General features: G+C 69.3%; 1 protein-coding gene across 1 annotated transcript; it reads left to right on the top strand.

Annotated features, from left to right (window-relative positions):
- Positions 1 to 730: 730 nt before the first annotated feature.
- CAMK2B (calcium/calmodulin dependent protein kinase II beta) lies at positions 731 to 20435 on the top strand. The gene is given in 22 exon segments (XM_054224944.1): positions 731 to 820; positions 3509 to 3603; positions 5372 to 5431; positions 5975 to 6029; positions 6156 to 6221; positions 8422 to 8494; positions 8977 to 9079; positions 9595 to 9678; positions 10263 to 10357; positions 10573 to 10695; positions 10805 to 10888; positions 11646 to 11688; positions 12253 to 12327; positions 14366 to 14406; positions 14483 to 14554; positions 16284 to 16328; positions 16667 to 16690; positions 16692 to 16716; positions 19384 to 19459; positions 19558 to 19652; positions 20016 to 20250; positions 20338 to 20435. Coding segments are annotated over 21 exon segments (1632 nt in total). The 5' UTR covers positions 731 to 755; the 3' UTR covers positions 20249 to 20250; positions 20338 to 20435.
- Positions 20436 to 21144: the final 709 nt, after the last annotated feature.

The raw sequence follows: 21144 nt of genomic DNA, 5'->3' as shown, positions 1-21144 counted from the left end.
GTGGAGGGGGTGGATGTGTGTTCCTTGAGGGGGGGTATCTGGATACTGGGGTCTTTTTTGGGGGGGACGGGGGGGGAAGATCGAGGGGGGGGGCAGTAGATTTGGGGCCTTGGTGGGGATGTGAGATCCCGGGGAGGGGGTCTGGGGATGGGGCTTTTTTTGGGGGGGGTGAATGTGGGTCCTCAGGGCCGGGGAGAGGGCCTGGATTCGGGCTCCTTTGTGAGGGGGGATGTGGGATCCGTGGGAGGGGTCCTGGATGCAGGAATATTTCGAGGGGAGGGAATCCCGGGGATGGGGGGGGGGGTGTGTGTGTGTGTCTGGATATGGGACGTTTTGGGGGGGTGGATGTGTGTCCCCCCCAACCTGGGGAGGGGGGGTGAGGGGGATTTGGGATAAAAGGGTCCCGGAGGAGACACCTTTGGGGAGACACGTTGGAAAAGGGGGATCCCCGCGGGGTCCCGGAGGGGTCCAGCCCCGGGGTGGGGGATGCGGGTGGGGACCGGCGTTGCGGGGGCGATCGGGCGGGTGCCCCGGGGGAGGTGGAGGGGAGGGGGCGGGGGGGGGGGGATCCCACCCCGGGGTTGGGGGGGGGGGATGTGGGGGGCGGCGGGGGCTGTCCCGGGCTGGTGCCTCCCCCGGCCGGTGCCTCCCCCGGCCCGGCAGCGCCTCCTCCCGCCCCCCCGCGCCAGGCGGAGCCGGAGCCGGAGCCGGAGCGGAGCCGGTGGCGGCTCATTGCGGCGCGGCGCGGCGGCAGCATGGCCACCACCGTGCCCTGCACCCGCTTCACCGACGAGTACCAGCTCTACGAGGAGATCGGCAAGTAAGAGCCGCCGCCGGCACCGGCCACCGGGCACCGGGCGAGGGGCGGCGGGGGGGGGGGGGGCGGAATAGGGGGCGGGGGGGGGGGCTCCGGCCGCCGCTCGGTGCAGACGTGACGCATCTCCCCCCCCCCCCCCCCCCGGCGGGACGGGGCAACCGGGACCGGCCCTGCCCAGCCCCCCCCCCCCCCCCCGGCACTGCCCTCCCCCCGGTACTGGCCCTGCCCCCCCCCATAACCCCCCCCTTCATACCCCCCCCTTCCCCGGGCCGGTACCAGCTCCCCCACCCCCTCCAGCATCCCTCCCCGGCCCCGACCGCAGGGACCCCCGGGCCTTACAGCCCCCGACCCCCCCCGGTTCCTCCGCGTCCCCCTCCGTGCCCACAGACCCCCCCCCCCCCCAGTCCCTGCAGCCCCCTTGTTCCCCAAGGACCTCCCCATCCTTACAGACAACCCCCCCCATTTTTCCTGACTACCCCCCCCCCCCGCAGTCCTTATGGATGCCCTGGACATCCCGGTCCTCCCCCAAACCCCCCCGGATCCCCCCCTCAGTCCTTATAGACCCCCCCCAGCCCTTATAGCCACCCTTGACCCTATGGACCCCCCCATCCTTATACAGCTCCCCCCGTCTCTCCTGACCCCCCCCCCCCAGTCCTCACAGATCCCCCAGCGCTCCCAATGCCACCCTTGGCTCCTGCAAACCCCCCCCCCCAAATCCTTACAGTCCCCCTTGCTCCTATAGACCCCCCCCCATCCTCACAGACCCCCCCCCCCCCAAATCTCTCCTGACCCCCTTGGTCCTTATAGCTGCCCCGGTCCTTATTGACCCGCATCCCTCCAGACCCCCCCCCAAAGCCCTTACCGACCCCCCCCCCGCCCAGCCCTTAGAGCCACGCGGGTCCTTATAGACCTCCCAAACCCCCTCAATCCTGATGGACACCCCCCCGCCGGGGTCCTTATCGCCCCCCTGGATCCCTCATCCTCCCGCCCGTCCTTGAGTCTCTGGGGGCACCCGCTCCTTTTAGACACCCCCCCCCCATCCTCCAGGCCCCCTCGCCTCCCCCTCGCCCCTAGAGATCCCCCCATCTCTCCAGCCCCCCCCCGCCCCATCTCTATAGACCCCTCCATCCATATCTCCCCTCTGTTCGTTACAGACCCCCCTCATCCTCCAGCCCCCCCCCCGCCAGCCCCCATTAGACCCCTTTGGGCCTTATATAACTCCCCAAATCCACTAATTCGCTCCCCCCCCCCCTTCTGGACCCCCCGAGTCCTTAAAGACCCCAGGGTCCTTCTGTGCCCGCCGTGTGCATGACCCCCCCCCCGGGAGCGAGTGCTGGGGGGAGCTGAGGAGGGGCTTGTTTTGGTGGGGGCTCATTTGCCCTCAAGGCCATGGGGCGGCAGATTGCCCCCCGCCCCCCCGCCACGACCTGCGTGCAGGGTTGGGGGGGGGTAAAACTGGGGAAAGGGGGTAGGTGGGGACAGACCTCATCAGGGAAGGGGGGACACCACCCCCCCGCGGTGGGGGGGGACATTTTGCAGGCATAGACGTGGTCCCTTCGGGGGGATGCGGTGCCATCAGGGCTATTCCCTCGCTCTCCCCAAAATCCAGCCCGTCCTGGTTGCTATGGCAATGCGGTTCCCCCCCCCCCCCCATCTCTCCTTGTCACCCGCCAGCCATCGCGCGTGTGTCATCCCCCCCCCCCCCCATGCCGGGATTTTTGGGGACATCTGCCCCCGGCCGGTGGGGAAACTGAGGCACATCTTGGCTGGGGGTGGGGGCTGTCCGGGACAGTCGTCCCTCCCGCAGGAGCTGTCACCCACCGTGTCCCTTGTCCCTGGGGCCACGTGGGGAGGGGACAGGGAGGGCAGAGGGGTGCCAGGCCCTGGGTTGGGGGGGGGGGGTTCCCCCTTGTCCCCCAGCAGCGGCAGGGTCCCCATGGTCCCGGCCAGCGAGGGGCCCTCAGTGTCCCGGTACATGGGGGCCCAGCCTGGCCACCACCCTCCCGGGCCCATGTGTCCCCCGTGGGACGCTCAGTGTGGCAGTGCCGGGGTGCCACGGGGCTCTGCCACGTCCCCAGCCTGGCTCAGGGGTCCCTCTGCCACCCCCAGGGCAGAGCGGGGGCACCCGCTGCCCCCAGGACCCTCCAGGCAGGGGAAGGGCAGGGACGTTGGTGCTGGGAGGGGGACGGGTGGTGGTGGCCCTCGGAGAGGCCGTGGGAGAGCGGGTGCCACTGCATGGGCACAGCCACGCTGTCCCTGTCCCTGGGGCTGCCGTGTCCCGTCGTGCCCGCAGCTGGGCCCCGTGCCCGCTGCCGCCACCGCCATCACCACCGCCATCACCACCGCCGCCGCCACCATGGCCACCGCCGCCATCCGGGCCACCCGCCGTCCCCATGGCAACCGGCTGCCGGTGCTGGATCCTTCCCGCGACCCCCTCCATGATGCTGCCCCCCGCCCTCCGCACCCCCAACACTCACCCCACCAACAACCCCCCCCGGCTCAGCGTCCCCCCCCCCCCCATCCCCCATCCCGGCACCATCGGGGTCCCCCCAGTGTCGGGGTTCACCCCCCCCCCTCCCCCCCAATGCTGAGTCACGGCCGGCCGCGGGTGCTGAGTCACGGGTGGGAGCCCCCCTTTGGGGGGGGGGAGCTGAGGCAGGCGGGGGGCGCTGAGCCTGTCCCCCTCCCCAGGGGGGCTTTCTCGGTGGTCCGGCGCTGCGTCAAGCTCTGCACCGGCCATGAGTACGCCGCCAAGATCATCAACACCAAAAAGCTCTCTGCCAGAGGTAGGACACCCCCCCGGGACACCCCCCCCCCCCCTCCCCCAGGGCCACCCCGCAGCCCGGCCGACCCCCCGCCCACGGTGACACCCGTGGTGCCCATCACACCCGTGACGCCCGTGATGGCCGTGGCGACGGGTGCCAGCTGGGGGCGGGGGGGTGCTCAGTGGGGGCAGACCCGGCCCCTCCTGCTGCTGCCCTGCGGGGTCTCGCCCCCGGGGTGTCCCCCCCGGTGCCCTGCGGCACCCCTGGTGTCCCCTGGGGGCGCGCGCCCCTGTGCGCAGGCTGTGTGTGTGTGTGTGTGTGTGTGCGCGCGCGCACATGTGTACGTGCATACGTGGGGTGGGGGGGCCGGGGGGGTGTGCACAGGTGTGTGTGTGTGTGCACTGGTGTGAGCCCTGTGTGTGTGTGTGCGTTCATGGGGGGGGGTGTGCAGTGTGTGTATTCGTGGCGGGTGGGGGGTGCACACGTGTGCGTGTGTTCATGGGGGGGTGTGTGTGTTCATGGGGTGCGCACACGTGTGTGTGTGTGTCCACGGCGGGGTGTGTGTGTCCACGGCGGGGTGTGTGCGCACACGTGAGCAGTGGGGGGGGGGGTGCTGTGTCAGTGGGTCTGTCGCACAGGCCAGCAGCGTGTGCGCGGTGCGTACGCGGGGGGCTGCGTGCGTGCCCAGGAGTGAGCGGAGCGGGTGTGCGTCCCAGGGTGTGCGCACGCCCCCCCCAGCAGCGGGTGTGTGTGCTGCGCGCAGCGGGGGGGGTCGTCGCGCCCAAGTAGCGTGTGCGCGGCGGGGGGGGTGTAGGTGTGGGGTGCACACACGTGAGCAGGCAGCATACGCTTGCACGGGGTGTGGGGGGTGCACTGGGGTGTACGTGCGTGTGTGTACCTTGGCCGGGGGTGGGGGTGTGTGTGCACACGCGTGTGAGTGGCGCGTGTTTGCTCTGTGTGAGTCCAGCGTGCACGGGGGGGGGTGTGCGTGTGAGCGTGTGAGCTGTCTGCGTGTCATCGCGACCACACACGCGTGTGTGCGCACACCACAGGTACGGCCACGCCGCCGCATGCGCCCCAGTACACACGCGGGCGGGCACAGCCGCACGCTTGTACGGTGGCAAAACACGGGCACACAAGCGCACACGTGCCGGGCACACCCAGGCGCGCCCACGCGCGCGGGCACAGCTGCACACGCAGGTACCGCCGCGCGCGCGGGCACTTGGGGGTACGGCCGCGCCCAGGCACAGCTACAGGCACTTGTAGCACCCCGCGCCACGCGTCCATGGGTGACCACACCCCACGCCCGCGATGCGCACACAACTGCACACACGTGCACAGTCACACACAGGTACAGCCGCACACGCTTGCCCGCCTGCCCGCGCGCGTGCGCACACCTCCGTACCTGCACAGCCGCACGCGCGGACGTCCACACACGAAGGCGCGCAGCCCCGCGCGCCTGTGCACGCCCGCGCACCCTCGCGCCCAACGTGCAAACCTGCCCGCACCGGCACGTCTGCGCACGTGCACACCCCGACGCGCGCACCCGCACACCGGTCGGTGCACACATGCTCGGTCCCCACACGTGTACACCGTCACACACACCTGCACCCATGTGCACACCTACGCGCGCGTGCGCACGCCCCCCAGAGCCGCGCGTGCTCACACGTGGGCACCCGCGGGTTCCTCCAGCCGGGGACGGGGACGGGAACGGGTGACCCCTGTGGGGCAGGTGGGGTGTCCCAGGGTGGGGACAGAGGGTGGCCCTGGCTGAGCCCTGTCCCCCCAGACCACCAGAAGCTGGAGCGGGAGGCCCGCATCTGCCGGCTGCTGAAGCACTCCAACATCGGTGAGTGGCACCTGGCCCGGGACACACTGGGGACACCGCGGGGGCGTGCGGGGTGCCAGCATGGGGACAGGCTGGGTGCCACCCTGGGATATGCCGAGTGCCCACCTGGGGACGTGTGGGGGAGTCTCATCCATGGTGTCCTGCTCGGTGCTAGCCCAGGGACACGCTGGGTGCCACCTTGGGGACACGCTGGGTGCCACCATGGGGATGTGCCACCCTGGGAACAGGTGGGGTCCTGCTGGGTGCCATCCCAGCGATCTGCTGGGTGTCAGCCCTGGGACGTGCCAGGTGCCACCGTGGGGGGTGTGCCGACGCCACCCAGGGCCATGTTGGGTGCCACCCTGGGGACATAGTGGGTCCCACCCTTGAGGTCCTGCTTGGTGCCACCATTGGGACGGGCAGGGTGTCCCCCTGGGGCCGGGCCGGGTGCGGGTGTGAGGGCTGTGTGTGACACAGACGCGCGTGTGCCACGCGTGGGGGCTGCCTGGGGGCTGGGGGCTCCCAGGGCTGAGCCTGTCCCCGTCCCCGTCCCCGTCCCCGCAGTGCGGCTCCACGACAGCATCTCGGAGGAGGGTTTCCATTACCTCGTCTTTGACCTGTGAGTGTCGCTGGGGGGGGGGTGGGGGGGTGTCGGTGGGGGGTGGCTGTCGGGAGGTGCCGGGGGATGGGGGCGCCTGGACGCGGGGGGGTCCCAGGGTGACGCGGTGGCCCGGCTGCGTTGCAGGGTGACCGGCGGCGAGCTCTTCGAGGACATCGTGGCGCGGGAGTACTACAGTGAAGCTGATGCCAGGTGAGCCCCCGCCCCCCCCCTCCCCCCCCCGCCAAACCCCCCCTGGATTCCCCCCAGTGGCACCCCGCCACCCCCCCCACCCCCCCCGGGCCCGGGGGCTGCAGGGATGGGGCAGCTCCAGCAAGGCAGGCAGAGGCGGGGGGGGGCACCCAGCGGGTGGAGCGGTGCCCCCACCATTACCGTGGCACCCCCCCGCCCCCACCACCGGCTCCATCCCGCTGCCGGGTGCTCAGTGGGGCCCCCCCCCACCCCACAACGTCCCACCACCCCCGCCCCGTGCTCCCCCCCCCCACACCGCTGAGGCCTGGTGCTGTCATGACATGTGCTGGAGGGGAGGGGGGGCTGGTGGCGGGGGAGGGGCCCCCCGGGCCCCCCCCCCCCCGTGCCGGTGCCACCCCCAGTGCCCTGTGTGCCCACCGTGTGCCTGTCCCCGTGGTCTCTGGGCTTTCACAACATTGTTTCTCCCCCCTCTCTCGTTCCCCCCATCTCCGCCCCCTCCCTGTCCCCCCCCCGCCCCCCCCGTGCCCCCTCCCCACTCCGTCCGTCCCCATCCCCTGTCCCCCCCCCGTCCCCCCCGTCCCCCCCCCGTCTCCCATCACGCGTTGCTCGGGCTCTGTGCGTGTCCGTGTGTCCGTCCGCGTGTCCGTCTGTCCCACCGCTGCCCCTCCGCTCGCTGCCCCCCCCCGGCACCCCCTTCCCTGTGTTTTGCCTCCTGCCCCCCCACCTGCCCCCTACTTGCCTTCCTGCCCCCCCCACCACCCTTCTGCCCCCCACCTGCCCCCTCCTGCCCCCCCGGCCTCCCCCTTTCCATCCCATTCCTCCCCATCACGCCCCCTCTCTGCCCCCCCCCCATCCTGCCCCCCACTCCCACCCCTTTATCCCCATCCTCTCCCCCACCCTCTGCCCCACATCCTGCCCCCCCCACCCCTTTATCCCTATCCTACCCCCCCCACTTTATCCCCATCCTCTCCCCCACCCCCTGCCCCACATCCTGCCCCCCCACCCCTTTATCCCCATCCCGCCCCCCCACCCCACCCCCTGTCCCCTCTCCTGCCCCCCACCCCTCCATCTTGCCCCTCACCACTTTATTTCCATCCTGCCCCCCCCCACGCCCTCCGACCGTCCTGCCCCCCTCCCACCCCCTTTTACCCCATCCCGCCCCCCCCCACCTACTCCCCCCCCGCCCCCCCCGCCCCCCGTTTTGTTTTGCAGTCACTGTGTCCATGAGCTATTAGCACGCGTTTCTCCCACCCATCACTTTGCCCCTGTGCAGAGGGAGCCGCAGGTCAGTATAACGGGGGGGGGGGCCGGGGGGGCCGTGCCCCCCGCGCTGCCCCCACCCGCCGGAGCATCCCGCTTCCCGGCCCCCCCGCTCCCCTCACCGGGACCCCACTTTGGGGCTCTCTCCTCCCTCCTTTTTCTGCCCCCCCTTCACTTTTTTTGCCCCCCCCCCCGCCCTTGCAGGGAGGTTGCCCCCCACCCCCCAGCACCCCAGCCAGGCGGGCCCCCCCCCCCCACCTTCACCCCCATTTCAGCCTCTCATCCTCCCGCTCCTTCCCTCTTTCTTTCTTGTCTCGTCTCCATCCGCCCTCCCCGCACCCCCCCCCCGTGCCCGTCCCCCCCCCCCGTGAGTCTGTCTGGGGGACCCCGGCGTCTGGGCGGCAGCAGGGCTGAGGGGGGGGGGTCCCCATAGGCGGGGGGGGGGGGGCACAGCAGCACCGTTAGGGTGACCCCCGTGGTTCCATGCCAAGATGGGGGCACTCCCTGACGGGCACCCAGGGGTGACCCCCAGGCAGTGACCTGTCGTCCCCCCCCCGCCGCCCCCCAGGGGTGGCTCTCCAGAGGTGACACCCACAAGCGGTGAGTCCCCAGGCAGTGACAACCCCCCCCCCCACCCCAGGCAGTGACCCCCCAGAGGTGACAACCCAGGGGGGAACCTCCACTCAGTGACCCCTCAGGCAGTGACATCCCCCCCCCCCGGCAAGGCGGGGGCACAGGCGTTGCCGAGCCCAGCACCCCCCCACTACAAGATCACCCCTTGTTCTCACAGCGTGTCCCCCCCCCAGGGGGCTGGCAGGGGGCTGGTTTGGGGGGGGTGCGGGTGCCGGGTGCCCACAGCTTAGGGAGGGATGTGGGAGGTGGTGGGGCGGGGGGGCAGCGTGCCCCTGACCCCCCCGTCCCCCCCGATGTTTGCACGCAGCCACTGCATCCAGCAGATCCTGGAGGCCGTCCTCCACTGTCACCAAATGGGGGTCGTCCACAGGGACCTCAAGGTGAGTGCGTCCCCTCCGTCCGTCCCTCTGCACGGGGGGGGGGCTTCCCCGCCACGCTTTGGGGGTCCACAGCTTCCGGGGGGGTGGTGGGGAGGGGCCTGGCTCCGTGGATCCTGGGGAGGGGGGGGGGGGAGGGTGTCAGCTTCCCCTGGCTGGGGGGGTCCCCTCTGCTCTGAGGACCCCCAGCTGCCATCTCCCCTTTCCGGGGGTGTGTGTGACCAATCCCCCTCCCCCCCCCCAGTCATGGCACCCTCCTGCCTCGAGTTGGGTGTTCATGGTGCCCCCCCCCCCACCCCGCATCGCCCCCCACGTCCTCCCCGTTGGGGCTGGGGGGATGCGGGGTGACGCCGAGCTGGGGCTGGCGGTGGGGCGGGCCCCCCCCCCCCTCCTCCTTGGGGGGGCGGCTGCAACGTCCCCTCTGTGTCCGTCCCCCCCCCCCCGCCACCCCCTTCCCCGGTCCCTCCTGTCCCTGCCCGCGCCAGCCCGAGAACCTGCTCCTGGCCAGCAAGTGCAAAGGGGCGGCCGTGAAGCTGGCCGACTTCGGCCTCGCCATCGAGGTGCAGGGGGACCAGCAGGCGTGGTTCGGTGAGTGCCACCGCCTCCCCGCGTCCCCGTCCCCTGACCCCCGCGTCCCCGTCCCCTGCCCGCCAGGGTCTGCCCCTGCCCCACCACGGCCATGCCCGCAGCATCCTGCCCCCCGCGTCCCCCCGTGTCCACTCTCTCCCTGCCCTGTGCCCACCGCGTCCCTGCGCTGTGCCCACCACGTCCCCCCCTGCCCGCCATGTCCCTGCCCTGTCCCCGCCGCGTCCCCCCGTGCCCACCGCGTCCCTGCGCTGTGCTCACCACGTCCCCGCCATGTCCCTGCCCTGTCCCTGCCACGTCCCCCCCGTGCCCACCGCGTGCCTGCCCTGTCCCATGCCTGCCGTGCCCTTGCAGCGTGCCCACTGCATCCCCCCCTGCCCACGATGACTCTACCCCGTGTCAAGCCCGTGCCCGTTCCCCAGTCCCGTGCCCACCGCGTCCTGCCCCGTGCCCGCCCTGTCCCTGCCCCTGCCCCGTGCCCGCGCGGCTCAGTCGGCTCCTGCCGCTCTCGGTGGCAGGCTTCGCGGGCACGCCTGGCTACCTCTCCCCCGAAGTCCTGCGCAAAGAGGCCTACGGCAAACCCGTGGACATCTGGGCATGCGGTGAGTCCGTCCCGCCTGTCCCCTTCCCGCTCCCATCCCGATCCCCATCTCCCTCCCGTCCTCTCCCCTTCCTGGCTCCTTCCTAGTCCCATACCACTCCCATCCCAGTCTCATCCTCATCCCCACCCCAGTTCCATCCCGCTCCCATCCCAGTTCCTGTCCCAGTCCTCCTCCTGGTCTCATCCCTGTCCCCATCCTGGTCCTGTCTCCTTCATCCTGGTCAAATCCCACTCCTGTCCCCATCCTGGTCCCACTCTGGTCCCGTCCTTGTCCCCATCCCTGTTCCATCCCCTTCATCCTGCTCCCACCCTGGTCCCATCGCACTCCCCATCCTGTCCCCATCCCGGTCCCACCTTGTCCCCACCCTGTCCTCATCCCGTGGCCATCGTGCCTGGGTGGTGCCATGCTCTCCCAGGTGGGAGGGTGCTCCGTGGGGGACAGTGCCACCTGGCAGCACTGGGGAGGCTGGCGTGGGGACAGGCCGTCCTGGGGACCCCGCTGTCCCTGGGCAGGGCTGGAGGGAGCCATGGGGAGGCCGAGCGTCCCCGTCCCTCCCTGCCCTGACCTGGCTCTCCCTTGCCCAGGTGTCATCCTGTACATCTTGCTGGTGGGCTACCCGCCGTTTTGGGACGAGGACCAGCACAAACTCTACCAACAGATCAAGGCCGGTGCCTACGACGTAAGTCCCGGTGCCAGGCACGCCCCCCCCGCGCTGTGGCTGGCCAGCCCGTTCACTCTGGAACCTACTGAGGGACACTACAGCTAATCACCACCAGGCAGAGCCTGTGGGATGGCTTTGAGGACACGTGGGGAGGTGGAGGGACGCAGGCTCCGTGGGGCTGCCCCTCTCCAGCTGTCGCCCTGCCATGTCCCTGTGTTGTCCCCCCCCTGCAGTTCCCTTCACCCGAATGGGACACGGTCACCCCTGAAGCGAAAAACCTCATCAACCAGATGCTGACCATCAACCCCGCCAAGCGCATCACAGCCCACGAAGCCCTCAAGCACCCGTGGGTCTGCGTAAGTGCTGTCCCCCCCCGCCCCTCAACCCCCAGCGTGTCGCCAGTGTGTCGTGTCCCCCCGCCCCCGGTGGCTACCAGTGCCTCTGCTGACCCTCCTGTCCACGCAGCAACGCTCCACCGTGGCCTCCATGATGCACAGGCAGGAGACGGTAGAGTGTCTGAAAAAATTCAACGCCCGGAGGAAGCTCAAGGTGAGATCCCCAGGGAGGAGCGGGGGCTGCGCCCGGCCCTGGCCATGCCCGGTGTCCCCGTGTCCCCCCCCCGGGCTCAGTACCACCCTGCCCGTCCCGGGACTGTTCCCATGGGCCACTGTCCCACCTCAGCCATGCCCCCAGCGGTGCGGGCCGCATCCTGGCAGCGCCCAGTGGAGCGTGGTCCTGTCCCAGCCACCCCAACGGTCCCGTCCTGACCGTGCCTGGTGCTTCCCTGCCCGGCGTGGTCCCATCCAGGCAGCCCCCCGGCGCTTTCCCACCGGGCACAGTCTCATCCCAGTGGTGCCGTGGTCCCATCGCCGGCCATGCCCGGTGTGGCACGGTGTCATCCCAGCCGTGCCTGGTGTCATCCCGGCCATGCCCGCTGTGGCACGGTGTCATGCCGGCCATGCCTGGTGTCATCCCGGCCATGCCCCGGTGTGGCACGGTGTCCTGCCGGCCATGCCTGGTGTCATCCTGGCCATGCCCCGGTGTGGCGTGGTGTCACGCCGGCCGTGCCCGGTGTCATCCCAGCCATGCCCGGTGCTTTGCCACGGCCCACGGTCCCATCCCAGTGGTACCCGGGGCAGGACGGTGCCATCCTGCCCCTGCCCGGTGTGTCACCCTGTGCCATCGTCACCACGTGCCCTGCCTGGCGCATCACACCGTGACACGGCTCCCCCCACCGTCCCATCCCCCACCCTGTCCTGCACCCCCCAAGCCCAGGGCCTCACCCTGCCCCCCCCCGCTCTTGCAGGGCGCCATCCTCACCACCATGTTGGCCACCAGGAACTTCTCAGGTAAGGGGGGTCTCCTGCTGGCTGGGGGGGGCCAGGGGGCCACAGCCCCCCTGCCCACAGCCCCCGCCGAGGCCAGTGCCCCCCTCCCCCCTCTCTCTGTCGCTGTCTTTCTCTCTTTCTCCCCCCCCCCACCCCGCCTCTTTATCCCCCCCCCCCTTTTTTCCCCTGTTGGCGAGGACGGGGGCATGTGTTAGCCAAGGGGGGGGGGCAGGATCCGGCCCCCCCCGGCCCCACGCACACAGCAGCAGGTAGTGCCCGGTCCCTGTGTCCCCCCCCCTGCCTCCCAGCCCCACTCTGGTGGGGGTGGGGGGGTGGGGGGTGACACGGGGGGGGGGGGGATGGGTTGGGGGGGAGGGTGGGACGAACGACAACGGAGCAGCGCCAGCCCCTTCCAGGCCTGAGGCCGGGGTGATGGGCACCCCAGGGTTTGTTTGGGGGGGGGGGATGGGAAGGTGGGGGTCCTGGCTGCAGCACCGTTCCCCCCCCCCCCCCGCCCCCCCCCCGGCCGTCCCTAACAGGAGCTCTGCTCCCTCTCTCTCTGCTCTCTCTCTCTCCTGCCCGCAGTGGGCAGACAGACCACCGCTCCTCCGACCATGTCGGCGGCCGCCGCCGGGGCCCCCCTGGGGCTGGTGGAACAAGGTAGACGCGTCCGCAAAGGGCCCCCCCCGGGCCCCCCCCCCCCCCCCGCCCCCCTTCTCCCCTGGCCCCGCTTGGTTTCTGTGTGTGTCACCCACCCCTCACCCTCCAGTCCCCATGTCCCCCCCAACCATCCTCTTCCTCCCCCCAACGGGTTTCGGGTGCCCTCCTCGGAAATCGGAGCGCATGCATGGCCCCCCCCCGCCCCCGCCGCACTGACCCCCCCCTTCCCCACCCCCCCACCTCTCCCCCTCCCCACAGGGATCGAGAGATGCCACTCTTCCTCCCCCCCCCGCTGCTGTCACCCCCGTGGCTGGTCCCGGGGGGGGGGGGGGTGTGTGTCTCTGTGCCACCCCCCCAACCACCTCCGGCAGCGCTTGCCCCCCCCCATCCCGGGGGGCCTGCTTGGGTGCTCGTGCCCTGCTCTGGGCTGGTGGTTCCTGGCGGGGGGGGGGGCACACATGGTGGTGGCACCCCCATGGGACCCCTCCAGGGGCCCCCGCCTGGGTCAGCAATGGGGAGCTGGGGGTGATTGTGCGATAATTTTAGGGTGTTTTCCGCCCCGCCCCCCCCCCCCCATTGCTCCCACCCCACAGCACTGCCCCCCCCCCCACCCACCCGCACACAGGGGGGGCACGCCGGTGCATGCGGGGGGGGCAAACTACTGGCCGCATGCCCCGCGTCCCCCCCCACGTCCCCCCTTGTGTGTGTGTGCGTGTCCCCCGCACGCCGCCCCCCTGCATGTGCCCCCCCCAGCCCCGCACGCCTGTCCCCCCCCCCCCCCCCCCCCAAGCATGGCTTCCTGAGAGCTGCAGCCGGTGTTCGTGGCGCCGCGAAACACTCGGCGGGTTTTAAACCGTGCCCCCCCCCGGCCCCCGAAAAGGGCTACAGCTGCCCCGTCCCACCCACCCCCCCCCACGCCGGGGTCCTCCCCCGGCCCCCCCCAATTCGGCTCTGGTTTAAACCCCCACCTCTCAGCGCCCGCCTGCGTTCGGAGGAGGGACCGGGACCCTTGGGGACACCCCGCCAGAGACCCCCATGGGGACATGGGTCCGCTGGGGGGGGGGTGGGGGGTGGAGCGGGGGTGTCCCCTGCCCCCCTGCCTGCCTCCCCAACCCCCCCCCCCCACCCCCCATCCCCCATTGGGTGCTGCTCCGTGCCACCCTGCTGTCACCGGACTTGTCACCACACAGGCACCCCCCCCCCCCCCAGCCCGGTGGTGCGGCGCGGGGGGGGGATCCCTGGGCCTGGAGGAGCAGCGAGGATGCTCGAGGTGACAACCCCGCCACCCCCCCCCAGCCACTTGCCCCCCCCCCGCCAGGTCCCAATTTCCCCCCCTGACCGGCCAGAGGTCTCGATAGCAGTGACAGATTTTTTTTTCTCCCCCGTCCTCGTCCCCCTGCAGGGTGACACTGGAGGGGGTCACAGGGGGCCACCCCCCCGCCCCCCCCCCCCCGACTCGACTCATCTTTTTTATGTTTTTTTTTTATGTTTTTCCCTTTTTCCTCCTTTTCTCCCCATTTCTCTCTCTCCCCCCCCTGCCCCCCCCCTTTCTCTCTCGCTTTCCTCTCTGCATTTCTCCAAGGTAAGCCAGCACTGCCCCCCCGCCGCGGGGGCCATCAGAATGGGGACCCCCCCCCGGCTCATGTGTGTGTGTTCCCCAGGATGGGGACACCCCCTCCCTAAGGATGGGGACCCCCCAGATGGGGCCAGCTGCCAGGATGAGGACACCCCCAGCTTGGGGACAGCCCCCCCAGCATGGGGACAACCCCCCAAGGATGGGGACACCCCCAGGATGGAGGCACCTCCCTAGGATGGGGACACCCCCTAGATTGGGGACACCCCCAGGATGGGGACAACCCCCTGCCAGCACGTGTCTCCCCCCCAGCACCAGGGTGGTGGGTGCTGCCGGCAGCCGGGGGGGGGCATCGGGGTGGGGGGTGGGGGCTGGGTGTCAGTGGGGGGGACACACACATAACACACAGTGTCCCTTGTCCCCAGGGGAGGGGACGGCCGCTGACACTCTCTCCCCCCCCCACAGCAGCTAAGAGCTTACTGAACAAGAAGGCGGATGGCGTGAAGGTGAGGGGCCGTGGAGGGGGCTGTGGGGGGGCCGCCCCCCCCCATGTCGCTGAGCCCCCCCCTCTGTCCTCCCCAGCCCCAGACCAACAGCACCAAAGGCAGCGCTGGCGTCACCAGCCCCAAGGGGACGCTCCCGCCCGCCGCACTGGTAAGTGTGTCCCCCCCGCAACGCCCCCCTCCCCCCGCAACCCCCTTCGCCGGATCCATCCCGCCAGCCCATCCCATCCATCGCCATGCGCCCCCCCCACCCCCCCCCCCGCCCCCCCCGCGTCCAGCTGTCTGTCTGTCCCTCAGTCCCTGGTGTCGGTGGGCATGGGGGGGCGTCACAGGGAGGGGGGACGGAGGGGGGGGGCAGGATACGGGCACAGGGGTACCCCCACCACCGGGACGTGAGGTGGGTGGAGGACGTGGGCATGGAGACGTGCCGCGACACGACAGCAAGGTGGGTGCAGGCTGCGGACACGGCGGTGGTGCCACCGCGGGGACAGCGAAGGGGGTGGAGGGTACAGGCACAGGGGTGCCCCGTGGCGGGGACAGGCTGGGTGCAGGGCGCGGGCAGGGGATCCCCGGTGACGTGGACAGCAAGGTGGGTGCAGGGTACGACCGTGAGGTGCCCCCGCCGTGGGGACGAAGAGGTGGGTGCAGGGTACGACCGTGAGGTGCCCCCGCCGTGGGGACGAAGAGGTGGGTGCAGGGTACGACCATGGGGTGGCCCCGGCCATGGGGACAGCGAAGTGAGTGCAGGGTACAACCGTGAGGTGCCGCCCCGGCCATGGGGACAGCGAAGTGAGTGCAGGGTACAAACCGTGAGGTGCCCCCCACCGTGGGGACGAAGAGGTGGGTGCAGGGTACGACCGTGAGGTGCCCCCGCCGTGGGGATGAAGAGGTGGGTGCAGGGTACGACCGTGAGGTGCCCCCGCCGTGGGGATGAAGAGGTGGGTGCAGGGTGCAGGCGCAGGGTTGGGGATGCTGAGCAGGACCCTGAGGTAAGTGCAGGGTACGACAGGGGCTGCCTGGCCGGCACGGCGGGCACAGGACGCGGGGCCGCCCCGGCAACGTGGACGGCAAGGTGGGCGCAGGATGCGGGCACGGGGGCACCCAGCCGGCACAGGGGGTGCAGGGTACAGGCACGGGGGTGCCTGGCCGGCACGGCGGGCGCAGGACGCGGGCACGAGCATCTCGAGCTGGTTCCGGCAGCGCGGGATACGGGCAAAGGGAGGCCCAGCCGGCATGGCGAGCGCGGGGGTACGGGCATGGGGACACCGCGCCGGTAACGGTAAGCGCAGGATACGGCAGGATGGTGCCTGGCCAGCGCAGCCAGGAGACGGGCGCGGGGGGATGCCCGGCTGGTACCCGTGAGCGCAGGGTACGGGTGAAGGGGTGTCCAGCCCGCGCGGCAAGTGTCGGGTACGGGCAGGGGGATGCCCGGCCGGTGCAGCCGGTGCGGGACACGGGCAGAGGGATGCTCAGCTGGCACGGTGAGTAGAGCACCCGGGCAGAGGGATGCCCGGCCGGCGCAGCCAGTGCAGGATACGGGCACGGGGCTGCCCTCCGCAACCCCAGCCGGCTTTTCCTCGCCGTCTCTCTGCGTCTCTCCCCCCACAACCCTGCTCTTTCCCTTCTTCCCCGCCCCCCCCTCCCGTCTTTCTGTGAATTAAACCATTTGGGCTTTCGCTGGACTAATGACTCTCTGCTTCTCTCCCCCCTCTGCCCCTCCCCGAATCCGGTCTGGGTCTCTCTTCGCCCCCGTCCGCGTGCCGCTCGCTCCGTCATCCCCCCCACTCCGTTGTGTCCCCCCCGGGCTCTCGCTTCCTCCCCCACCCCCCCCCCCCCCCCCCCCACCCCCCCCGCCTCTGTCTCTCTCCCTTCTCCCGTAGGAGCCTCAAACTACTGTAATTCATAACCCCGCGGACGGCATAAAGGTATTGCTGCCTCTCTTCCCTTCTCGCCTCGCCCGCGTTCGTTAGCCCCCGGGGTCCGTTTGGGGCCCCCGCTTTCCGCCTCCATCTCCCCCCCCAGCATCAGCCATGGCGCGGGGCAGGGAGGGGGCTGACGTGGCGCTGGAGCGGATGAGGAGCGCGCACGGGGCACGGTGACGACGAGGGGGTCCCGTCCCCCCCCCGCCGCTGCGGCATCCGGCATCGCCGGGGTCCTGACGAGCCCCAGCCGGGCTCATCCCCCCACCAACTCCCAGCTGGGCCCGATTCTGACCCCCTCTGTTTGTGTCTCTCCCCCTGCACCGCCGCCGTCCCGCTGGCAGGAGTCGTCCGATAGCACCAACACCAACCATCGAGGACGAGGACACAAAAGGTGACAGGGATGCGGGAGGGCTGCGGGGAAGGGATGCACTGGGAAGGCGCTGGAATGCCCTAGGATGGAGCTGGGGCGCACTGGGATGGTGCCAGGATGCTGTTTGACAGCACTGGGATGCTCTGGCACAGCACTGGGGTGCGCTGGAATGCACTGGGATGGAGCTGGGGTGCAGTGGGATGGCACTGGGGTGGCATCAGGATGCACTGGAATGCACTGAGATTGCGCTGAAGTGGAGCTGGCACTGGGACGGCACTGGGATGCGCTGTGAGGGTGCTGGAATACACCAGAACGGAGGCGGAGCTGGGATGCAGCTTGTGAGGTGGAGCCGGGATGCAATTTGACGGCTCTGGGATGCACTGGGAGGATGCTGGGATGCACTGGGAGGATGCTGGAATGCAACTGGGAAGGTGCTGGGGTGCACTGGGATGGTGCTGGGATACAGTGGGATGACACCAGGATGCCTTGGGATGCACTGAGATGGCACTGGGATGGAGCTGGGATGCACTGGGGTGGCACCAGGATGCACTGGGTTGCACTGGAATGCACTGAGATGGCACTGGGGTGGAGCTGGGATGCGCTGGAAGGGTGCTGGCATGCACTGGGATGTATTGGGCTGCACTGGGATGGCAGCGCAATGGATTGGGATGCACAGTAATGGCACTGGGGTGCACTGGGATGGCATTAGGATGCATTGGAGTGAACTGGGGTGGAACTGGGATGGCTCTGTATGCACTGCAATGGCACGGGGACACTGGGATGGCACCGAGGTGCACTGGGATGGCACTGAGATGTACTGGAATGACGCTGGGTCACAGTGGGATGGTACCAAGATGAATTGGGATGTGCTGGAATGGCAGTGGGATGCACTGGGTAGAACTAGGCTGCACTGGGGTTATTGGGATGCGCTGGCACAGCACTGGGACAAAGCAGAATGGCATTGGGATGTCACTGGGATGCACTGGAACAAACTGGAGTGTAATGATATGCTCTGGAATAGCGTTGGGACATACTGCGGTGGAACGGGTCTGTATTGGAATGCACTGGAGTGGCACTGGGATGTGCTACGATACAATGGGTTGGCGCTGGGATGCACTGGGGTGGAACTGGTCTGTGTTGTAATGCACCAGAATAGCACTGGAATGCACTGGGAAACACTGGGACGCGCTGGGGTGGCACTGAGATCCACTGGAACACACTGGGATATAGTGCAGTGGCACCGAGATGCATCTGAACGGCACTGGGATGTGCTGGAAGCCACGAGAATCGTACTGGAAGGGACTGGGAAGCAATAAGATGGTACCACAATGCGCTGGAAAGGAACTGGGATGTATTGGGATGCACTGGAATACCACTGGGACGTAGTAGATTGGCACTTAGATTCAGTGGGGCATCACTGGGATGCATTGGGACAAACTGGAGTGTAATGATATACTCCGGAATAGCGCTGGGACATACTGGAATGGAACTGGGCTGCATTGGAATGCGCTGGAGTGGCACAGGGATGCAGTGGTGTGGCATCAGGATGAAATGTAGCACTGGGATGTAGTGGAGTGGGCCCATTGGAATGATGCTGGAACACACTGGGATTGCACTGAGGTTCACTGGGACACCGTGGAATTCAACAGCATGACACTGGGATGCACTGGGATGGAGCTAGGGTGAACTGGAATGCACTGGAAGGGCATGGGACACTGGGATACAATAGGAAGGCACTGGAATGCTCTGGGATGCACTGGGATGGAACTGGGGTGAGCCGGAATGCTTGGAATAGCACTGGGACAGAGGAGGCTGCCACTGGGTTGCACTGAAATGCACTGGGATGGCCCTGAGATGTACTGGTGTAAACTGGGGTGTAGTGGGATGCACTGGAGTGGTACTGGGGTGTCCCCAGGATGCAGAAGGATTGCACTGGGATGGAACTGGGATGTATCGGAGCGCACTGGCGCAGCACTGAGGTGCAACAGGATTGCACTGGGATGTACTGTGATGCGCTTGCATGGAACTGGGATCCATTGCAATACACTGGGATGGTACTGGGATGCACCGGAATGGCACGGAGCCACAGTGCCACTGTGGTACTGGTAGCCACTGGTACGGAACTGGCTGTATTGGGACTGGGACGTGCTGAGCTGGCACTGGGACAGCACTGGGGAGCACTGGGACATGCTGGGAGGGCACAAGACGCCTGGGCCATGGGGATGCTGCTACTGGTATGGCAGAGCTGCGGGGCCCTGGCTGTGCGGAGGCCCCTGTGCCTGTCCCCAGGGTCAGTCTGGCTGTCCCCATAGGCTGTCCCCAGGGTCAGTCTGTCCCCGTCGTCTGTCCCCAGGGTCAGTCTGGCTGTCCCCATGGTCGGGCTGTCCCCGTGGTCCCTGTGTCTGTCCCCATGGTCCATGTGTCTGTCCCCATAGTCCATCTCTGTCCCCATGGTCGGGCTGTCCCCATGGTTCCCCTCCCATGTGTCCCTTCTCCATGTCCATCCCAACAGCCCATCCACCCATCCCCATGGCACCTGTCCGTCCCTCTCCCACCCAGCCCCCTCCCGCCACCACCTCCAGTGTGTCCGTGTCCCCCCCCCCCACTCCATCCCAGGGACCCCAGTGCAGGGACGGAGACAGGGACAGGGCGGTGACAGTGTCCATCGTGTGTGTGTCCCCCCCCCAGCCCGCAAGCAGGAGATCATCAAGATCACGGAGCAGCTCATCGAGGCCGTCAACAATGGAGACTTCGAGGCTTATGCGTGAGTGGGGGCCCGCAGGTGGGGCGGGGCCGGGTGGGTGTGGCCGGGTGGGGCGGGGCAGGGCAGGGCGGGGCCGCTGCTGACCCTCCGCCTTGCAGGAAGATCTGCGACCCGGGACTCACCTCCTTCGAGCCCGAGGCCCTGGGCAACCTGGTGGAGGGCATGGACTTCCACCGCTTCTACTTCGAGAACTGTGAGTGCCCGGCCCTGCCCGCCCCCTGTCCGTGCCCTGCCCGCCCCCTGCCCCCTGCCCGCTGCCCTCACCCTGCCTGCACCCTGTCAGTGCCCTCCCTGCCCCCTGCCCACCCCCTGCCTGCACCCTGTCAGTGCCCTGCCTGCCCCCTGCCCTCACCCTGCCTGCACCCTGTCAGTCCCCTCCCTGCCCCCTGCCCACCCCCTGCCCGCCCCCTGTCAGTGCCCTGCCCACCCCCTGCCCTCACCCTGCCCGCCCCCTCCCTGCCCATCCTGCCTCTCCATCCACCCCTCCCTGCCCCGCATCCCTCCCGCCTGCCCACCCCCCGCTGCCCACTGATGGCCGCCCCCCCCCCGCCCGCAGTGCTCTCCAAGAACAACAAGCCGATCCACACGACCATCCTGAACCCCCACGTCCATGTCATCGGGGAGGACGCCGCCTGCATCGCCTACATCCGCCTCACCCAGTACATCGACGCCCAGGGCCGGCCCCGCACCAGCCAGTCCGAGGAGACCCGCGTGTGGCACCGTCGCGACGGCAAGTGGCAGAACGTCCACTTCCACGGGTCGGGGGCCCCCGTCGCCCCACTCCAGTGAAGGTGAGGGCGGGATGGGGGCGACGGGGAGGGGAGGGGAGGGCGGCCGGGGTGCCGCGGTTCCGCCTCACCGGCGTCCCGTCCCCGCAGAGCTGGCGGTGGCTGTCCTGGTTCCAGCCCGATGGCGATGGCGATGGGAGCCGAGCTGGCAGCCGGAGCTGCGGCCCCGAAGCACGCGTCCGCATGCCTGTCCCCCCCCCACCCCCCCCGCCCCAAACCCCGTCCCCCCCACCCCACGACCCCTCCACCCTGGCCCCTGCTCCTCACCCCCCCCCCCCGCCCTCCACGTCCAGTGCCTGTGTTTGCAGAAAACAAAAAGACAAAAAAAACAAAAACCAAAAAACCCAACAAAAAAAGCCAAAACGACGAGGAAAACAAACAAAAAAAAAAAAAAAAAGAAAAAAAAAACAAAACAAACACCAAAACACAATCCAACCCAACCCACGCCCAAAAAACCAACCCAGCCGCTTGGCCACAGGCGGGGGGGGGCCCCCAACAGCCAGACACATCCCCCCCCCCCCCCCCCACCTCCCCCCCGCCCACCTCCGCCTGCGGGGGCAGGGGGTGTCTCCCAGCTGGCGGGGGGGGTCCCGTCCCGTCCCCCCCCCTCCCCGGCTGCGCTTGTGGCGTTTTCGCTGTTGCTGGTGGTGGATGTTGTTCTTTGGATTCCGCTTGCGCTCTTTTCCCTCCCCGGGCCCTGTACATAGAGAGAGCTCTTTATTTTTGAATTCCCACAAGGGCGTCCCCGGCCGCGGGGGGTGCTCCGGGCTGGGGGCCGCCAGCTGGGAAGCAAGGTGGGACACACACACACACACACACACTGGATGCCTTTGGGAGGGTCCCCCTGATGGGCACCCCCCCATGATGGGCACCCCCCCATGTCCCCATCCTGGTGAC

This window comes from Rissa tridactyla, chromosome 20 (genome assembly GCF_028500815.1).
Source record: "Rissa tridactyla isolate bRisTri1 chromosome 20, bRisTri1.patW.cur.20221130, whole genome shotgun sequence".
Lineage (NCBI taxonomy): Eukaryota > Metazoa > Chordata > Aves > Charadriiformes > Laridae > Rissa > Rissa tridactyla.
The sequence above is the reverse complement of the archived record's forward strand: the minus strand, read 5'-3'. Positions and strand labels throughout refer to the sequence as shown.